General features: G+C 42.4%; 1 protein-coding gene across 20 annotated transcripts in view; it reads left to right on the plus strand.

The window, feature by feature from the left end:
- Positions 1-17,990, plus strand: part of Armh1 (armadillo like helical domain containing 1) — a 46,578-nt gene that overhangs the window by 23,346 nt on the left and 5,242 nt on the right. For all 20 annotated transcript variants that reach the window (XM_078026146.1, XM_078026145.1, XM_040288550.2 and 17 more), the window contains 2 exons: positions 1,504-1,700; positions 3,693-3,777. In XM_078026146.1, the coding sequence (XP_077882272.1) occupies positions 1,504-1,700; positions 3,693-3,777 (282 nt within the window). The remainder of the gene's footprint in view (positions 1-1,503; positions 1,701-3,692; positions 3,778-17,990) is intronic.

Here is a 17,990-nt window from a genome sequence, read left to right on the forward strand (position 1 = left end):
AGAAAAAAAAAATCAAAACAAATTCTGCATCTTTCACACATTCATTCACCAAAGACTTATTAGCTAGCCACTGCCTAAAATCCTGTTGAAATTGAATTATGAATGACTTTAGAAATAAAATTAAATTATCAAAAGATTAAAAGACTATTATGTGCCAGAGACATACAAGGGTGCTGGGGATATAAAGATGAACAAAATACAGTCTCCATCCTTAAAGAGCAGTCTGGTGAAAAAGGAAACCATTCAGTAATTCCAATGATCTATCAAGTACCATGTTTGAGAAATGTAAAGAGGATGCCATCACCCACACATCCCTGTTTCAAAGCACTTCCCACCTTATGCGTTCATCAGGGTTCTTTTCTCGGTCTCCTCTATGGCCTTTCTGTGCCTCAGTGTCTTCACCTATAAAATGGGATTACTCTCTTGGGGCTGGGGTTGTGGCTCAGAGGTAGAGCGCTCGCCTAGCATGTTGAGGCACTGGGTTCAATCCTCAGCATCACATAAAAATAAAAGATATTGTGTCCACCTATAACTAAAAAATAAATATTAAAAAATGGGATTACTCTCATTGTAGTTTCTGGAGTTAAATGAAGTAGTCAAAATACGTTGCAAACTGTTGAGCAGTCTACAAGTGTTATCATCTAGCTGTAAAAATATGTGCTTATTTACTGATTTATTTGGTTTGTTTGGGTTTTTTGCTGTTTTTGTTTGTCTCATTGGGTTTTTGTTTTGGTTTGGTTTTTGGTACTAGGGAATGAACCCTTGCCACTGAGCCACATCCCCAGCCCTTTTTATTATTTTTTATTTTGTGACAGGGTCTCACTAAGTTGCTTAGGGCCTTTCTAAGGTGCTGAGACCAGCCTTGAACTTGTGATCCTCCTTCTTTAGTCTCCCAAATTTCTGGGAATATAGCCATATTAAAAGTTAAAACATGAATTTTAGCTGAGTGTGGTGGTGCCACACACCTATAGTCCCTGCATTTCGGAGATGAGGCAGGAGGATCACTTGAGCCCAAGATTGGAGACCAGCCTGGGTAACATATTGAGACCTCATCTCAAAAACAAAATCAAACAGATTTATTTTTTTTTTTTGTACCAGGGATTGAACCCAGTGGTGCTTAACCACTGAGCCACATCCCCAGCTGTTTTGTGTATTTTTATTTAGAGACAGGATCTCACTGAATTGCTTAGAGCTTTGATAAGTTGCTGAGGCTGACTTTGAACTTACGATCCTCCTGTCTCTGCTTCCCTGGGATTATAGGTGTGCACCACTGTGCCTTGCCATAAAACACAGATTTTAATACACCTATGCTGAAACAAATCCTCTGCCCCACACAGCTAGAGGTAAACAAAAGAGTGATTCAACATGAAAAACCAGTCTCCATTTTGATTTGATTGAACAGGCTTGGTTGAAAAAGTCTTAATTCTGCTCATATTATGTAATCTTGAGCAGAGATTGTTGTCATAGACCCTTACAATTTAGCATTTTCTCTTCTTTGCCCAGGTGTACGATCCATAGCAGAATTTTTGGCAATATCTAAGTCAGAAGAGACCCAGGAGGAAGTGCAAGTTCTGTTGGATTCTTTGGTCCATGGTAATCCCAAGTACCAGAATCAAGTGTATAAAGGTCTAATAGCTTTGCTGCCCTGTGCGTCCCCTAAAGCTCAGCAGCTGTCCCTGCAGACACTCAAGACTGCCCAGGTGAGCCAAAGCTGCACGCTCCTGTGGTTCTGATTCAAATGCAGTGGTCTTATAATTACCTTCCGCAGTTGCACTTCCCATGGGCATGAGAAACAGAGCTCAGCCTCCCACAGCATGTCTGCTGTTCAATCAGCATCACTTCCAAAAGGCCAAGCCAGGGCAGAGAGTTCATGTCTCCCAGCAGAGTGATTTGTCCTGTTTACTTAAGGATCAGAAAGATGCTGGCAGACTTAAAAATGGTTGAGACAAGCAACAAGGATGATGAAAGGACTGGAGAAAAGATTAAAGGCGTCAATTTGATAGGGAGAGAATCATGGTACATTTGTAGAAAGCATGTAAGTGAAGAGGCCAGATCTCCACTGTTTGGAAAAGCTCCTTTCTTATGACTTCTGCCCCTCCCTCAGTGCCCTAGAATGCAAGTGAAGTCCTATGTAGGGCATGGTGACCATGGGAAGACACTGTGCCTAGTAGGGAGGGGGACATGGTTTTGATTTGAGTCATCAAAAGCTGTCAAAACTGCTTCAGATGATGGGTTGGAGGCAGGGAGACAAAAGGAGCAATGGCAGAGATAACAGGGCCTGAATGGTGGCAGTGGCAGTGGGAATAGAGATGACCAGGTTGGATAGACATTTCTGAGGTAGAGGGTGTGGGACTAAGGGCAGTGAAAAGAAAAGGAGTCAAAGATGACTCCCAACTAGGTGCAGTGGTGCACACCTGTAATCCCAGTGACTCGGGAGACTGAGGCAGGAGGATTGTGTGTTCGTGGCCAGCCTCAGCAACTTAGTGACACCCTAAGCAACTTATCGAGACCCAGTCTCAAACCAAAAAGGGCTGGGGATGTAGCTCAGAGGTAAAGAGCCTCTGAGCTCAATCGCCAGTTTAATAAAAAATGACTCCTGGCTTTGAGCTAAGACAGCAGAGTGAGTTCTACAGCCCCAAGAGAGCTGGAGTGAAAAGGAGAGATCAGTTTGACTTGGAAGAATTAGGTTTTGACCCAATAAGTTTGATGGGCTTGGTAGTTTCCAAGTGCCCCATTTGAGGAGCAGGCCAAGCTGGCTGCAGAAGACAGAATTGGGTCACTTTTTCAAAGAATACTGAACCACAGCCTCTCTCCCACAGAATTTGACAGCTCTCAGGTGACCCTTGGTGTAATGCTTCTTCCTCTTAAATGCCCCAAGTGATTCTGATTCCTAGCTCAATTGAAGAATCACTGCCCAGAACAGCTGGGAGAAATACCCACCGGACAGTGAAAAATAACGGTCTGAAGCTCCAGAGCAAGACCCAAGATGAAAATGTCAGTTTAAATTTCATGAGCAGAGAAGTGATAACTGAAACTGATGTAAATAAGATCCCCAGGCAGAATGCACCAAGTCAAAAGAGAACAGAAGGGACACCAATCCCCAAGACTTAAAATGAGCTGAGGTGGGAGAGGCAGCAACATGTCTCTGGTTGTCATTAGTATTCCCAGCTCCCAATAAGTGCCTTCTACACACCAGGTACTTTTAGGAGCTGATTTACCATGTCTCTTTCAGTCTTCACAGTAACTGATAGAAGCAACATGGGACAAGTTTTAAAAGGTAGAAAAGAAGCAATTTATTAATTCTGCTCATATTATGTAATGGGTGAGGTTCCTGCGAAAGAGAAGATTGTGGTTGAGTCCCACTCTCCCTTGTGTCCTCCCTTCCCCCAGCCAAGAGCACAGACCTTGTTCCTACACCTCTATCAGGTGGCCAGCTATCTTCGACTTCATGCGTCCTGAGCTTGAGGGTTCAAAGGTAACCCGGGCAGATCCTCAGTATGTTCCTGGCTGCCCATCTCTGCCTCTCTTCTCTATTATGCTCCTAGGAGGGCCTAGGCCCAGTGACTCACCACTGCTGTCTCCCTTGCCGCCCCTTTCACCCAGGTACCTGCCTATTAGGAAGTCTGAGTTTTGTTTCTTCTGGGTGTATAAGACCTAACATATACACACTTTCCTGTTGTCTGTCTTGTCAGTCCATCATTGGAACCACACACCCCAGCATTGTGGACTGTGTGCTGAAGGTGCTAGGCACGATGCACCTGGAAGTCCAGTATGAAGGTAAGGAAGACTCCTCTGGGTGGCCCAAGGTGGGCATGAGAGCTAGGTAAAGTACCTCTGGAACAATATCTCTTAGTCACAAAGAGCCTTGTTGCTGAGCATCCTGGATAGCCTTGACAGATGGAAGACCCTGGTTGAGTACCAATCAGCAAGTTACCTAGAAAATGATAGTCATACTCCATGCTTCAAATCAGCCATATGGTGCCTTAATGTGCCTGGGTCCAGAGTTGGCCTTTGTTCCCAGTCTCATGTGGCATTTCCCCTCTGAACAGAAGTTTCCCTGGACTGGAGGTATAGAGCCTCCATCCCCTGCAGCACAAAAAGAAAAAAGAAATCACCTGGGGAATGTCCTTCTTCTAAGAAACTACATTGACTAATGATGGTATTAATAAGTTTTCATGTATTGAATGCCTCTATGTTCCAGCCACTTTCCATATATCATTTCATTGAATTCTTAAAATAACCATAAGAATACAAAGCCTGATATGAAACAGTTTTTCAAATGTTTGAATCAATCAATGATTGTATGTTTTCCAAAATAACACATACAAGCACAGAGAGGTAAAGTATGCGTCCCAAGATTACACAGATCTGGATTCAGACTAGATCCATCTGACCCTAAAGCTTATGCTTTTGACACAGAATTCATGCAAGGCATTCAAAGAATCTCATTTCCTTTCCTTTTCCTGTCATGGTTCAGAGAAGGGATTCTGTTTTTAACAAGAAGGGTCAAGGAAGAGTTCACTGAGAAGGTGGTGTTTAGACTAAGCCTTGAAGATCGGAAAGGATTTTGGAAGGTAGAAAGGAGCAGAGCAGGGCATTCTGGGAAGGGGAATGGTAGAAATAAAGGCATAAAAACAGGGAAGTGCAAGATGTGGTTGGAGAATGACATCCCACTTGGAGTATTTTATTAGAGGCAGTGTTGAAATTGAATGTCAGTCATTTTCCTTTCAGTCGTGTTATCCATTTTGTGTGTGTTTGACCACTGCAGCTATGTATGGGTGTAGGCCTTGTATGCTGAGAAATAATGCTGTGTCAAAATTCACTGATAACCAACTGGAGCAGAGCATCCTAGAAGCTGCCAGTGAGGGGGTAGAGTGGTAGAGGGACCTAAGTAAAGGTCAGAGCCAGCAGGAGGCAGAGTTGCTGGCACTAAAGCCCAAGGGTGACCTGGCAGTGGAATCACGTTAGGAAGCTTAATCCAACAAACCCAAGAAGACAAGACTGGGTGGCACTGAGAACTTACCACACCACCTCCACCTGGCAACACAGCCATCCCATTATTTCCCCCAAGAGGAAGCATCTTCTTCTCTAAGTCCTTCCTGGACCCTGCCTTTTACCCCCACTCCTCCCTTCAAACCACTCTGCCACCCTGGCCTCACCAGTAGTTCCTCCCTCTATTGGAGCAGTTATCTCCAAAACTGTAACTGCCCTTTACATAGATATGCACAATTTCAGTGGGACTGCCATGGTTTTTATCTTTGCATCCAAGCATGTGTTTGGCCTCCATCCCATACTTGTTGAGCAGGTGAGGGAATGCTGCACGTCCACACTGCATTAGTGCTCCCTGCTGAGTACCCTTCTGACCAGACCTCTGAGCAACTTCCAGGTAAAAATGAGGACCAATACATCTCTTTTTCAGCTAAGGTCTAGAACACAGTGGGTACTCAAGCAGAGGTTTGTTAAATAAATTTATGAAGAAATGGTCTAACTTCAGTTATGCTGATGAACTCCTCCAGATTTGGAACTGGCTCTGACCTCTTCCACTATTGGCTCAGTTTAGAGCCCCTCTGCATTTATTCAGTAAGTACTAACACTGTATATATAACCCAAATATAGAAGCAGTGGAAGCATGAAGCTTCGTCACTTCTTTTTGGATTGAACGTCACCTCATGTGATAACAGTGAAACTGTGCACCAAGAAATGTCAGTTGAGGGGCTGGGGTTGTAGTTGGGTTGTAGAGCATTTGCCTAGCACATGTGAGGCACTGGAGTTGATCCTCAGCACCACATAAAAATAAATAAATAAATAAAAGTATAAAAGATGAGATAAAAAAAACCTTAAAAAAATGGTAAAGGGGCTGGGGATGTGGCTCAAGTGTTAGCATGCTCGCCTGGCACAGGCAGGGCGCTGGGTTCGATCCTCAACACCGCATAAAAATAAAAATAAAGATATTGTGTCCACCTAAAACTAAAAAATAAATATAAAAAAATAAAATAAAGAAATGTTGGTTGAGCTGGGTGCAGTGGCACATCCCTGTAATCCCAGGGCCTCAGAGGCTGAAGTGGGAGGATCACCAGCTTCAGGAACTTAGCAAGATTCTAAGCAACTTAGACCCTGTCTCAAAAAAAAAAAAAAAAAAAGTTCTGGGGATGTGGCTCAGTGGTTAAAGAGCCCTGGGCGCCAGAAAAGAAAAAAAATGTCTGCTGATTGAATGAGTTAATCTTTTTTTTTTTTAATCAAATACTTCAAAATAGTTTAACCCAAATATAGAGAATGTGTGTGTAGTCATTGTCCACCAGGGGGAACTATTTCACTCCATCAGTGAGATCTGAAGTTAGGGAGAGACCAGGTAGTTTCCTTCAAAGGCAGGGAAGGGAGGGTCTGACGGGCCTTAGATGTGGTTCTAACAGAGGGTGAGAGAAGCCGAGGTGAATTTCTCATAGTTTGAGGACACCAAATTTCAAAACCTTGGGGAAGTCCCCAGGATGATGGTAACAGAGTAGAGGAGAAACCTGTGACCAAGAAGAGTCTGGATGGCAGTGATGAGAAGGCAGTGGATGGTATAGGTGAGTGGACTGGCCTTAAAAGGGTAAGGTAGGGTTTGTTTTGTTTTTTGACTAAATACATATTAAATATCCGTGGTGTGCCAAAGACTGCCAGGCACTGGGTTTTGTTTGTGTTTCTTTTGAGAAGGAGAAAAATAACTGGTTTAGAAGGGTGACAGAAGGAGGGTGTCCATTCTACCTCCTATGCTGGAAGGGCATGGGGGAGGCCTGCTGCCTCTGAGAATGCAACAGAAAGTAGAATTAATCCCCAGGGAAGGGTGGAGGTGAAAACAGGTGGTGGGAAGGCTGAGGGACCTGGTCTGTTAACCCTTCAGTGCATGTCAGCCATGGAGGGGCCAGCCGATGGCCTCGCCCCCTGTGCATCAAGAACTCCATCTTCCCATCCCCAGGTCTACCAACCTCCCTGACCCGCTCCTGTGTCTTCCCTGTTGCTCTTGCAGCCACCTCTTTTGCTTAGACTCTTGAAGCCCATCCTCCAGGACTTTTCCTCCTGTCATTAGTTCCCCCTTTTCCTCTGGCAGAGCACTCCACTGGTGTGCAAATGTAATCTGCATCCCCCATCTTAAAAAAGAACCCCTGGGGCTGATCCAAAGTCCTCCTTGGGAGCCTGTGGACTAAGGAATATTTAAAACATAGGTCCCAAGACAGGCACAATTATAGTGTTTGAAGATGTACACCCTTCCTTGACCCCAGCCTCCCCTCCCGCTCTTCATTTTTCCATTTTCTTTCTCCTTGACTTAATAGACACTTTTGGCCACTTGTTGGCTTCTGTGGTGCTCTCTCTCCCTGTTTTCCTCCTGCCCACTAGTTTCTCCTACTTCTCCACCAGACTGTTGGGTCAACCTACTTATCATCTCTCTATCTACACTTCCCACCCACCACTCTCAGGGCCTCACACTTGTTAAGAAAGTGCTCTACCACTGAGCTATATCCCCAGCATTTTATTTTTATTTTTATTCATCTATCTATCTATCTATCTATCTATTTATTTTTGGTAGCAGGGATTGAACCCAGTATGCTTAACCACTGAGACACATTTTCAGCCCTTTTTATTTTTTATTTTGAGACAGGGTCTCACTGAGTTGCTTAGGGCCTTGCTAAACCGACTTTGGACTTGCCATCTTCCTGACTCAGCCTCCTGAGCCACTGGGATTATAGATGTGTGCCACTGTGCCTGGCCCAGCACTTTTTATTTTAAGACAGGCTCTTGATAATTTGCCCAGGCTGACCTTGAACTTGTAATGCTCCCACTTCAGACTTCCAAGTAGCTGGGATTATAGGCATGCACCATCATGCCTGGCTCTTTATCTACATTTTTTTTTATCTTGCTCCCTGAGTGATTTTTTCTAATGTAAGGGCTTTGAATAGTATATAAATGCCAATAAATACCATAAAAATAACAATATAGATCTGTATCTCTGGCCTGAAGTCTCCATATATCTCTAATAGAGATCTCAAATTAATGGCTACTAATTTTCTTCCCTCAACCTGTTCTTCTTCCTATTATTCTCTATCTCATTAAACAGTATCCATCAACCCAATTGCTCAGGTAAAAACTTTAAGACTACTACCAAATCACCTTCTTTCTCTTACCTCCCACCCCAGGCCATCCTTACCAAGTCTTATAGGCAGTATTTCCACTTTGCTTCTCTTTCCCCACTGTGATTGCCCTCATCTAAGCCACCATCCTCTCTCCTAATCAATCTTCCTGGTTTCACTCACTTCTGACCCCTATAATCTGATCTCCTTCTGCAACCAGAATGATTATTTTAAAGATACAAATTAGGGACTGGGGATAACAATCAGTGGGATAGTGCATGCTTCACATGTGTAGGGCCTTGGCACGGAAGATTCTTCTCCAAGACTTTAGACTGATGGACAAATATAAGCTCAGATGTCACCTTTGAGACAGGCTTTCCCTGACATCTCTCTTTTTTTTTTTCCCTGACATTTCCCTTTTCCTCTTACCCCCCACCTCCATGTCTCCAGCATGTAACATTATTTACCCAGTTTTTTCAGCCCAGTGCTGGTAGTTAAGGGAAGACTGTATGTCTAAAGTGACTCTGCATTTCTTTTTTGTGATGTTGGGGATTTGAACCCAGGGCCTTGTGAATGCAAGGCAAGCACTTTACCAACTGAGCTATATCCCCAACACAGCCCTTCATTTCTGAAGAGTTCTTAGTGCTAAGGAAGAAGGCATGGAGAAGAAGGAAAAGAAAAGTTTCTTGGAAGAAGGAAGGAGATGGTAATTCCTCTATAGAGAGGATGGGTCTTCTGGTGACCTATTGCTTATAGCAAACCACTCCAAATTTAGTGCAATAAAACTACCACTATTTTATTACACTTACATATTCTGTAATTCAGGGATTTGTACAGGGTACAGCAGAGATGGATTGTCTCCCCTCCTCAGTGTGTGGAGCCTCATCTCAGAAGATAGCAGGGGCCATAGCTGGGACTAGAGTGAGGCTAGCAAGATCAGGATCATTGATTTTCCCTTTTGCCTCAGGATTCAATATGGCTGCACATCACACTCACACTGATCCTACCTTCACTTCACATTAGGAGATGTTGTTCATCAATTTTTTATTTTTATGAGGACCTTATTATTATATTATTTATTTATTTATTTTTAAATTTTTTTGAGAGAGAGAATTTTAATATTTAATTAAATTTTTGGTGGAAACAACATCTTTGTTTGTATGTGGTGCTGAGGATCGAACCCGGGCCTCACGCATGCCAGGCGAGTGTGCTACGGCTTGAGCCACATCCCCAGCCCATTATATAATTTATTTTGATTTCTGACTTTTTGCCCCCCCTACCCCAAATTCTACAACTAAGGTAAATCCTGGCCTTGGGTAGTACAAGGAGACTGGAATCATTTGGGGGCTTGGAGGTAGTACCTGCATGTGGCCTCTTTCAGTAGCCTTGGCTTCTCATAGCTTGGTGGCTAAATTTGAAAAGGGAGCAACCAAGATGTTCTAGTGTGAAGCTGGGAGGCCTTTTTTTAATATTTATTTTTTAGGTATAGAGGAACACAATGCCTTTATTTTATTTATTCATTTTTATGTGGTGCTGAGGATCAAACCCAGGGCCTCCCATGTGCTAGGTGTGCTAGGCAAGCACTCTACCACTGAGCCACAACCCAGCTCCTAGGGGGCCTTTTTTGACCTAGCTTCTCAGTCCCATAGCATCACTTCCAGCTCAGATTCTAGGGAAACAGGTAGACTCAACACCTCAATGGGAAGAAGGTTAAATAATTTTGTGGCCAAGTTTTAAAACCACTGTTGTGGTAGGACACGTCAGACCTGAGAGAGACATGTGGTGATGGCTGTATGTCTGTCCCTGCGGTAGGCTTCTCTCGCTTCCTTTTCCTTCCCCTTCTCAATATCTTAATGCAATTTCCTGAAACATTTTTGTCTGCCAGAGCAAGGTTCTTAAAAATGAGATCTCCTTCACACCTGTGTAGGAGAAAGGGCAGGGAAAGAAGCACTGGAACACATCCAGGGGAGGCACCCTGCTCTCCGGTCCCCCTGCAGGGGATTCTGATTGTCATTCTTGTCATATTCTTCACTTTGAAGTGGAAATAACTAGGGAAAGCATGCTGGCTCCCACATCAACTGATGTCTAAGCATAGTATTAAAATTTTAGAAATTCTTTTAATAATGATCCCATTGAACATAAAGTGAGCCAAAATCAAAAATAAGGGGGGACTTCTCCAAAGCAGTCCTGTCTAGAATTTATCTCCGTTTTGTAATGGTTTTAAAGTGAAAAATGCTCCCAAGGAGAATTTCTATTTCAGGAATTAGTGGTGGGTGGGGACTTAATCAGAACTAGCAGCCCAAACAGCAGAAGTCACCACTCATTGGCCTCCCTGTCTAGAGAAGAGAAATTTCATGCATTGAAAGTATTTTGGAGGGCTGGGGATGTGGTTCAAGCGGTAGCGCGCTCGCCTGGCATGCGTGCGGCCCGGGTTCGATCCTCAGCACCACATACAAACAAAGATGTTGTGTCCACCGAAAACTAAAAAATAAATATTAAAATTCTCTCTCTCACTCTCTCTTTTTTAAAAAAAAAGTATTTTGGAAAAAGAAATTAGTGAAGTATTTGGGGAATTTAAAGTAAGCATGCATGTGTGTGTGTGTGTGTGTGTGTGTGTGTGTGTGTAAATCTATTGATATCTTTTACAAATGAATTATTACCTAAGAAACATAAAAATTACTATGTATGACTTAATTAGAAGCAGAATAATTTACTGTAAATTAGTTTGCCAAATGCATACTTACCAAAAATCAGTTGGCCAAATGATCAATTTGCTGAGTGGCCAATTTACCAAATTACTGAAGATAAAGTTTCCTTTAAATATTTATAAAGTTTATTGCAGCCTATATTGGTTGTCTAATGGGTCCTAAAAGATCTGGGAGAAGCCAGATTTTTAGGATTCTTAGGGGCTTCAGACTCCTCTGGCCCCAGCACCTGCTCTTTGCCCTTTGTTGGCCTCTCGTCTCCCTTATTTTAAAACAAAAAATTTAAAAAGGCTGGGGATGTAGCTCAGTGGTTAAGCACCCCTGGGTTCAATCCCTGGTACAAAAAGAAATCATTAATTAAAAATAGAAAGAAGTTGCACACTGTCACTTCTGTTATATTCTGTCAACCAGAAGACAGTCACTAAATCCAGCCCCTAGTCCAGGAAAATTAGGCTCCACTTCTTAAAAGGAATCATACGAAAAACTTGGACACATTTGAAAACCACCATACCATCTAATAAAATTTGCTAAAAGTTTAACAAATATGTATAAGAAATAAGTTTGTGGTAAAAAGGAACTGTTTGTGAAATTGGAAAATGATCATTTAGAGAATTTTAAATTTGTCTAATTGACCTAGAACTTGGAATTCATTTGACTTACTAATGAAATGATTGTGTTTTATACATCAACCCCAAAGTACAGCAGTGGGGTCAATGGCTAAGCAAGCTACTGCATTCACATAGTAGAACCCTCTAGAGACGTTGGTGACCAAACAGGACAGACATGGGCAAGAATGTGTGACATGTCATTCTCCTGCCCCTTAAAGGCCTGGGGAAACACTGGCAATAGACAAAAACCTCATTATTCATTTTCCTTACGTTATTGGTTTTGGAAGTTGCTTTGGTTCTGAAATTAACCACAGATTTGGTTTACCTCTTCATAAAAGCACCTTTAAAATTGAGGTGAGATTCACATAACATAAAATTAATCATTTTAGTTGAGTATGGTGGTGCACACTATAATCCCAGCAACTCAGAAGGCTGAGGCAGGAGGATTGCAAGTTCAAGGCCAGCCTCAGCAGCTTAGCAAGCCTATCTCAAAATAAAAATAAAATGGCTGAGGGTGCTGGGGTTGTGGTTCAGTGGTAGAATGCTTTCCTAGCACTTGTGAGGCACTGGTTTTGATCCTTGGCGCCACATAAAAATAAAATAAAGGTTAAAAAAAGGTGGGGCTAAGGATGTAGCTCAATGGTAAAGTCCCTGGGCTCAATCACCTGTACAAAAAAATATATATTAACCATTTTAAAATGAAAAATTAAGTGGTATTTAGTACAATCACAATGTTGTACAACTACAAATTCTATCTAGTTCAAAAACATTTTCATTTCCTCAAAAGGAAACCCTGTACCCATTAAGTAGTTACTCTCCTTCTCCTCTCCTCATCCCCTGGGAACCACCAATCTTTGTTCTGTGTCAATGGGTTTATCTATTCTGGACATTTCATATAAATGGAATCATACAATACATGACTTTGTGTCTGGTTTCTTTCACTAAGCATGTTTTCCAAGTACTTCCACATTTTAGCTCTTGTCAGTATCTCATTCCTTTTGGTGGTTGAATAATATTCCACTGTACGGCTATACCACACTTGGTTTATTCCTTCATTCATGATGAAAATTGGGCCCTTTTCACCTTCTAGCTATTGTAAATAATGCTGCTATGAACATGCATGTATATGTATTTGAATACCTATTTTCCTTCTGGGTGTATACCTATGAGTATAATTTCTGGCTAATACAGAAATTTTAACTTGTTGAGGAATCTGCCAAACCATCTTCCACAATGGCTGAACCATTTTATATTCCAACCAGCAATATATGAGGATGCCAATTTGTATGTTGTTGTTGTTTGAGAGAAAGTCTTCCTATGTTGCTCAGGCTGGCCCCAAATTCCTGGGTTCAGGAGATCCTCTTGCCTTTGCCTCCTGAGTAGCTGGGACTACAGGTACCTGAGGGTTCCCCTTTCTCCATATCCTCACTAATGCTTGTTATTATCTGGGGATTTTTAAATTATAGCATCCTAGTTGATAAAAATTGCATTTCCCTTATGAATAGGAATGCTGAACATCTTTTCATCTGCCTGTTTTCTTCTTTTTGAATTTCTTCTTTAGAGAAATGTCTAGTCAAGTCCCTTTTCGATTTTTTGAAATTGGGTTGTTTGTCCTTTTGTTGTTGAGTTATGAGAGTTACTTAACAAATATATGGGGCTGGGGATGTGGCTCAAGCGGTAGCGTGCTCACCTGGCATGTGTGCGGCCTGGGTTCGATCCTCAGCACCACATACAAACAAAAATGTTGTGTCCGCCGATAACTAAAAAATAAATATTAAAAAAAAAATTCTCTCTCTCCCTCTCCCTCTCTCTTAAAAAAAAAAAAAAAACAAATATATGGTTCCTCTCATTATGCAAGTTGACTTTGCAGGGTTTTTTTCCAGGATTGAACCTGGGGCTTCACACATGCTTGGCAAGTGCCCTCCCACTGAGCCACACCCCAGCCCCATCTTTTCACTGACTTGATAACGTACTCCACTGGTTGGTTTTTGAATGATTTAAGTTTCTCCTATATTCATTTATCTATTCCACAGGAGTTGACGTGAAGATGGGCACTGAAATGTCTAGTAACAAAGGAAACATGGCCCCTTCTCTCATGGAGATTTGATACGTTAGAAATAATAGTCATAATTAGTAATTGCCACTAAGATGACCCAGATGACCATAGGCCAAGCACTGTTCTAAACTCTTTAATCATCTCATACAATCCTCAGAACAACTGAATGAAGTAGGTACTGTTTTCATCCCCAATTTACAGATGAGGAAACTGAAGCACAGAGCAATTAAATGGCCTGTCCAAAGTCTCAAAACTATAAGGGTGTAAGTTGTAAGTCACACCCAGGCAGTCTGGCTCCTGGGCCACCTCCTCACCACCACAGCATCCTTCCCCTCCAGTGTTAGCAGAACAGGGCTTTCTTCATTTTTACCAATTTTGAGAAGCAGACAAAACCTAAAGATAGCTGGGGAAGTAGCTCAGTGGCAGAGTGCTTGCCTAGCATGCCCTAAGTTCAATCCCCAGCACTACAAAAATAAAAAATAAAAAAAAATCCTAAGGACAGACAACTGCATTAATATTACAGTAAACCATTTTTTAACAATTATGTTTCTTGCTTTGTGCCTTTTTCGGATTAAGCATGAACCATAGGAGCTTTGGCCTCAAAGAACCTTGAACCTTTGCTTTGCTCCTCTGAGCTGACATGACAGCAGTTTCATCCCTTCCTGCTGTGTAAGAGGCCACCTGTCCTGTGTAACTCCACTGAATCACAGTCACAAAGCTATAACACCAAAAGAAGAGTTTTAAAATTTTTTAATATTTGTTTATTTGCTGATTTAAATACTGGGCATTGAACCCAGGGGTGCTAAGCCACTGAGATATATCCCCATCCCATTTTAATTTAATTTTATTTTATTTTTTGTATGTTGAGACAGGGTCCTGATAAGTTGCTGAGGGTCTTGCTAAGTTACTGAGGCTGGCTTTGAACTTGCCTCAGCCTCCAGAGTAACCGGAAATACAAGCACATACCACCACCCTAGCTTTAAAAAATACTTTTCATGTTTTAAGATTGGGCTCTAGACAGGATGTGGTGAAAGACAAAGCAGAACACACAGGAATCAGATATAGAATATAGTTGGTCTGGAAGTGCAACATACCAAACATTCTTACTGGTGTCCTGCTAGAAAAGAAGGCAAACTTCTGTGGAGGTGCACTTCTTACATGTCACCAGTAGGTGACAGTCTTGTCTGGAAATGCACAGTAAGAAACAGGACACTAGTTTTCCAAGGCTCTAGTAGAAAAGAATTAGTATAGAACAGATCTCAACAGCACGGGGAGCGTCTTAGAAATGGCTGCATGTGTAGCCAACTTCTAAATTTACTCCTTTCTCTCTAGATGTTCAATAATCTCAGTTTATAAAATGAAATGATAATACACAGATTAACAGGGAAAACCCATGAATCTTATTAAATGCCTAAACATCGGAACCATGCACAAGATGGCTGAACCTTATATAGAACTAAAGAAAGGAAGAGTGGCGTGGCCCATGGCTATGAGGGGAAGGGAATGATAGCAAGTTATGGAACATTGAAGGGAGGAGGCAGATAGAAAGCAAGGGTTTTCTGTTTATGCAGAAAAAGTCCCCCAGGCAAGAGCCACCTGTGATGTTTTCTGTCTGACCAGGTGTCATACTTCCAACCTCTTTTTCTTGTGAAAATATCTTTCATAATCAAAAAGAGAGGTATCAAGTGCTGGGTCTTGTGGCACTGGTCCAACAGTTCCTGAGGCTGAGGCAGTTTGAGGCCAGACTTAGCAACTTAGCAAGATTGTGTCTCAACATCTAAATAAAAAAGGGCTGGAAATGTGGCTCAGTGGTTAAGTGACCTTGGGTTCAATCCAAAACAAAAGGAATACCCATAGTCCCCAGATGCTGTGCCATTTTAAGGCTCCTCTGCCAAAGGAATACTAAGCCAGCTGCTATAGCTCTGTCTCCTGTTCACTGTGATCCCCTGAGCAAGTCATTTGTTGATTTCTTCATCTATTCACTGAGGGATTGCATGGGTGAGCATCGAAGTTTCTTCTGGTGCTGACAGACAATGGACTCCATTGTCCCTCTTTGAATTGGAGCAATAAGTTTTTCCTCTTGCACTCAAGTTTCCATGGAGTGTGAGTGGCAAGTGCCCTGCATCTGGATTGTGAACCACTGCTTCCTCAGCAGTAGCACTGTACCAGCACATTCTCAATCAGTGTTGGTGAATGAATTCTTAGTTTCACCAGACATGAACTCTCAAATGATCAAACCCTTCTGATCACACTCTCCTCCTCAAAAACTGTCATCTCTTCCTTCACAGCACTGCACTCTCCTGGCTTCCTCCTACATCTGGAAACTGCTTCTCAATCTTTACATTCCTATCTCTCTACTAGCTCCTTAGGTGTCGATATTTTTTCTCTCTCATCTTTCAATCCCAGGTCCTTCCTTCTCTTTGTTTGCTATCTATGACCTCTTCTTCATGCCCACAGTTTTATTACCACCTATAATGATAGAAACAATGGTAGCCAGCATTTATAAACTGTGCATTATGTGCTAGGTATTGTTCTTGCTCCTTACTCATTTAATCCTCAAAGCAAGCTGATTACATAGCTTGTTGACTCTCATTTTTACTCATTTTGTGGACAAAGAACACAGTGACTGAATGACTTCTCTGCATGTCGGACTACTCTACAAAATTCTATACCTATGTTGCCACTTGCCTTCTGACTATCTGCCCTTGGATGTCACCAACCATATTTCGAACCTGACTCCTGATGTTCCAGCTCCAAAGCATTCCTTTCCCTCAAGGTCCCAATCTCAGTGCAAAGCACTGAGATTTTAAGCCACCCAGGCTTAAGATGTGGATAATTGCCATCTCTTCCTGCTTCTCACCTTCAACCAACTTCTAACAAGATCAGTTAGTTGTCTTAGTTCATTTCATGTTGCTATAACAAAATACTGAGGATGGGTAATTTCTAAAGAAAAAATGGTCTATTTAACTCACAGTTTTGGAGGTCCAAGAGCAGCATGGTGTCAACGTCAGCTTCTGATAAAGGCCTCATAGCAGATAGCATCATGTGGTGGGAGAGTGTGTGAGAGACAGATGTCACATGGAGAAAGGAAGCAAAAATGCTGACAGAAGCCAGGCTCACTCATTCATAACAACTGTTCTTGTGGGGACTAAACCACTCCATGAGACCACAGCATTAATTCCAAAACAACCCAATCACCTCCCACTTAGGCCCCACCCCTTAAAAATCCCAGTGGCTCAGGAGGCTGAGGCAGAGGGATTGCAAGTTCCAGGCCAGCCTCAGCAACTTAGAGAGGCCCTCAGCAACTCAGTGAGACCCTGTCTCTAAAAAAATATAAAAGGGCTGGGGATATGGCTCAGTAGTTAAGCACCCCAGTTCAATCCTCGGTACAAAAAAAAAAAAAAATACCAGCACCTTTCAGTACTGTTACTTTGAGAAATTAAATCTCCATGTGAGTTTTAGTAGAAACAAACCATGTTCAAACCATAGCACCAGTCGATTTTTTTTTTTTTTATGGTACTGGTATCAGGGGCATTACCAGTGTCCAACTACATCCAGATCTTTTTATTATTTTATTTTGAGACCAGGCCTCACTAAATTGCTGAGGGTGGCCTGGAACTTGCAATCCTCCCTGCTTACTTCCCGAGTTGCTGGGCTTAAAGGCACGCACCACCACTGCCCAGCAGCACCTGTCAACTCAGGGTCATTCAAATCTGGTCCTCCTGTCCATTTGGTCTCTACTGCTGTAATTCAGATCTTAGCATTGCTCACCTGCACTGGCCTCTAACCTGATGACCATCTTTCCAGCATGGTTCCCACACACAGTCTACTTCTAGTCTACCAACACAGTAGACCAGTAGAGCATAGTAGTGGTGGTAAATATGGACTTTAGAATCAGAATCTGTTTTTTTTTTTTTGTGTGTGTGTGTGTGTATGTGTGTGTGATGCTGAGGATTACACCCAGGGCCTCGTGCATGCTAGGTAAGTGCTCTATCATTGAGCTACTTAGCTGTTTGATGTGGCAAGCTGTTCAACTTTTTGTTTCCTTTTAAATGGAAAAAAAAAATGTCTGCCCTATAGAGTTATTGGCACATGCAAAGCCCTTCAGAAGCTGGGGCTGGCCTACCTCCACGGGCTTAACTCTTATCCCATGACTGGACACCTTGTATCCCAGCCAGACGTCCCTTCCTTGCCTGATCACAAATGTGACAAAACACTACCCCACATGCACTTACCACATTCCATCCCCTCCCTTCTCCTCATGACTTTCTCAACTCAAGCATCACCTTCTACAAGAAAACCTCCTGATTCTTCACTCCCCTCCCCACATCCCTACCAACCAACCGGGCTTCTTATAACACTGTATCACAAATGTCCGTTTCCTTACTGGTACCCAAATTACTATGAGATGCCCTAAGAGCAGGGATTGTATCTTGGTCTTCTTCACAGCCCTAGCATAGAGGAGATCCTCAGTAAGTATTTCAGTGGTTAAATAAATGAATCAATGAATAAGTCA

The sequence above is a fragment of the Ictidomys tridecemlineatus genome, chromosome 11 (assembly GCF_052094955.1).
Source record: "Ictidomys tridecemlineatus isolate mIctTri1 chromosome 11, mIctTri1.hap1, whole genome shotgun sequence".
Classification (NCBI taxonomy): Eukaryota; Metazoa; Chordata; class Mammalia; order Rodentia; family Sciuridae; genus Ictidomys; species Ictidomys tridecemlineatus.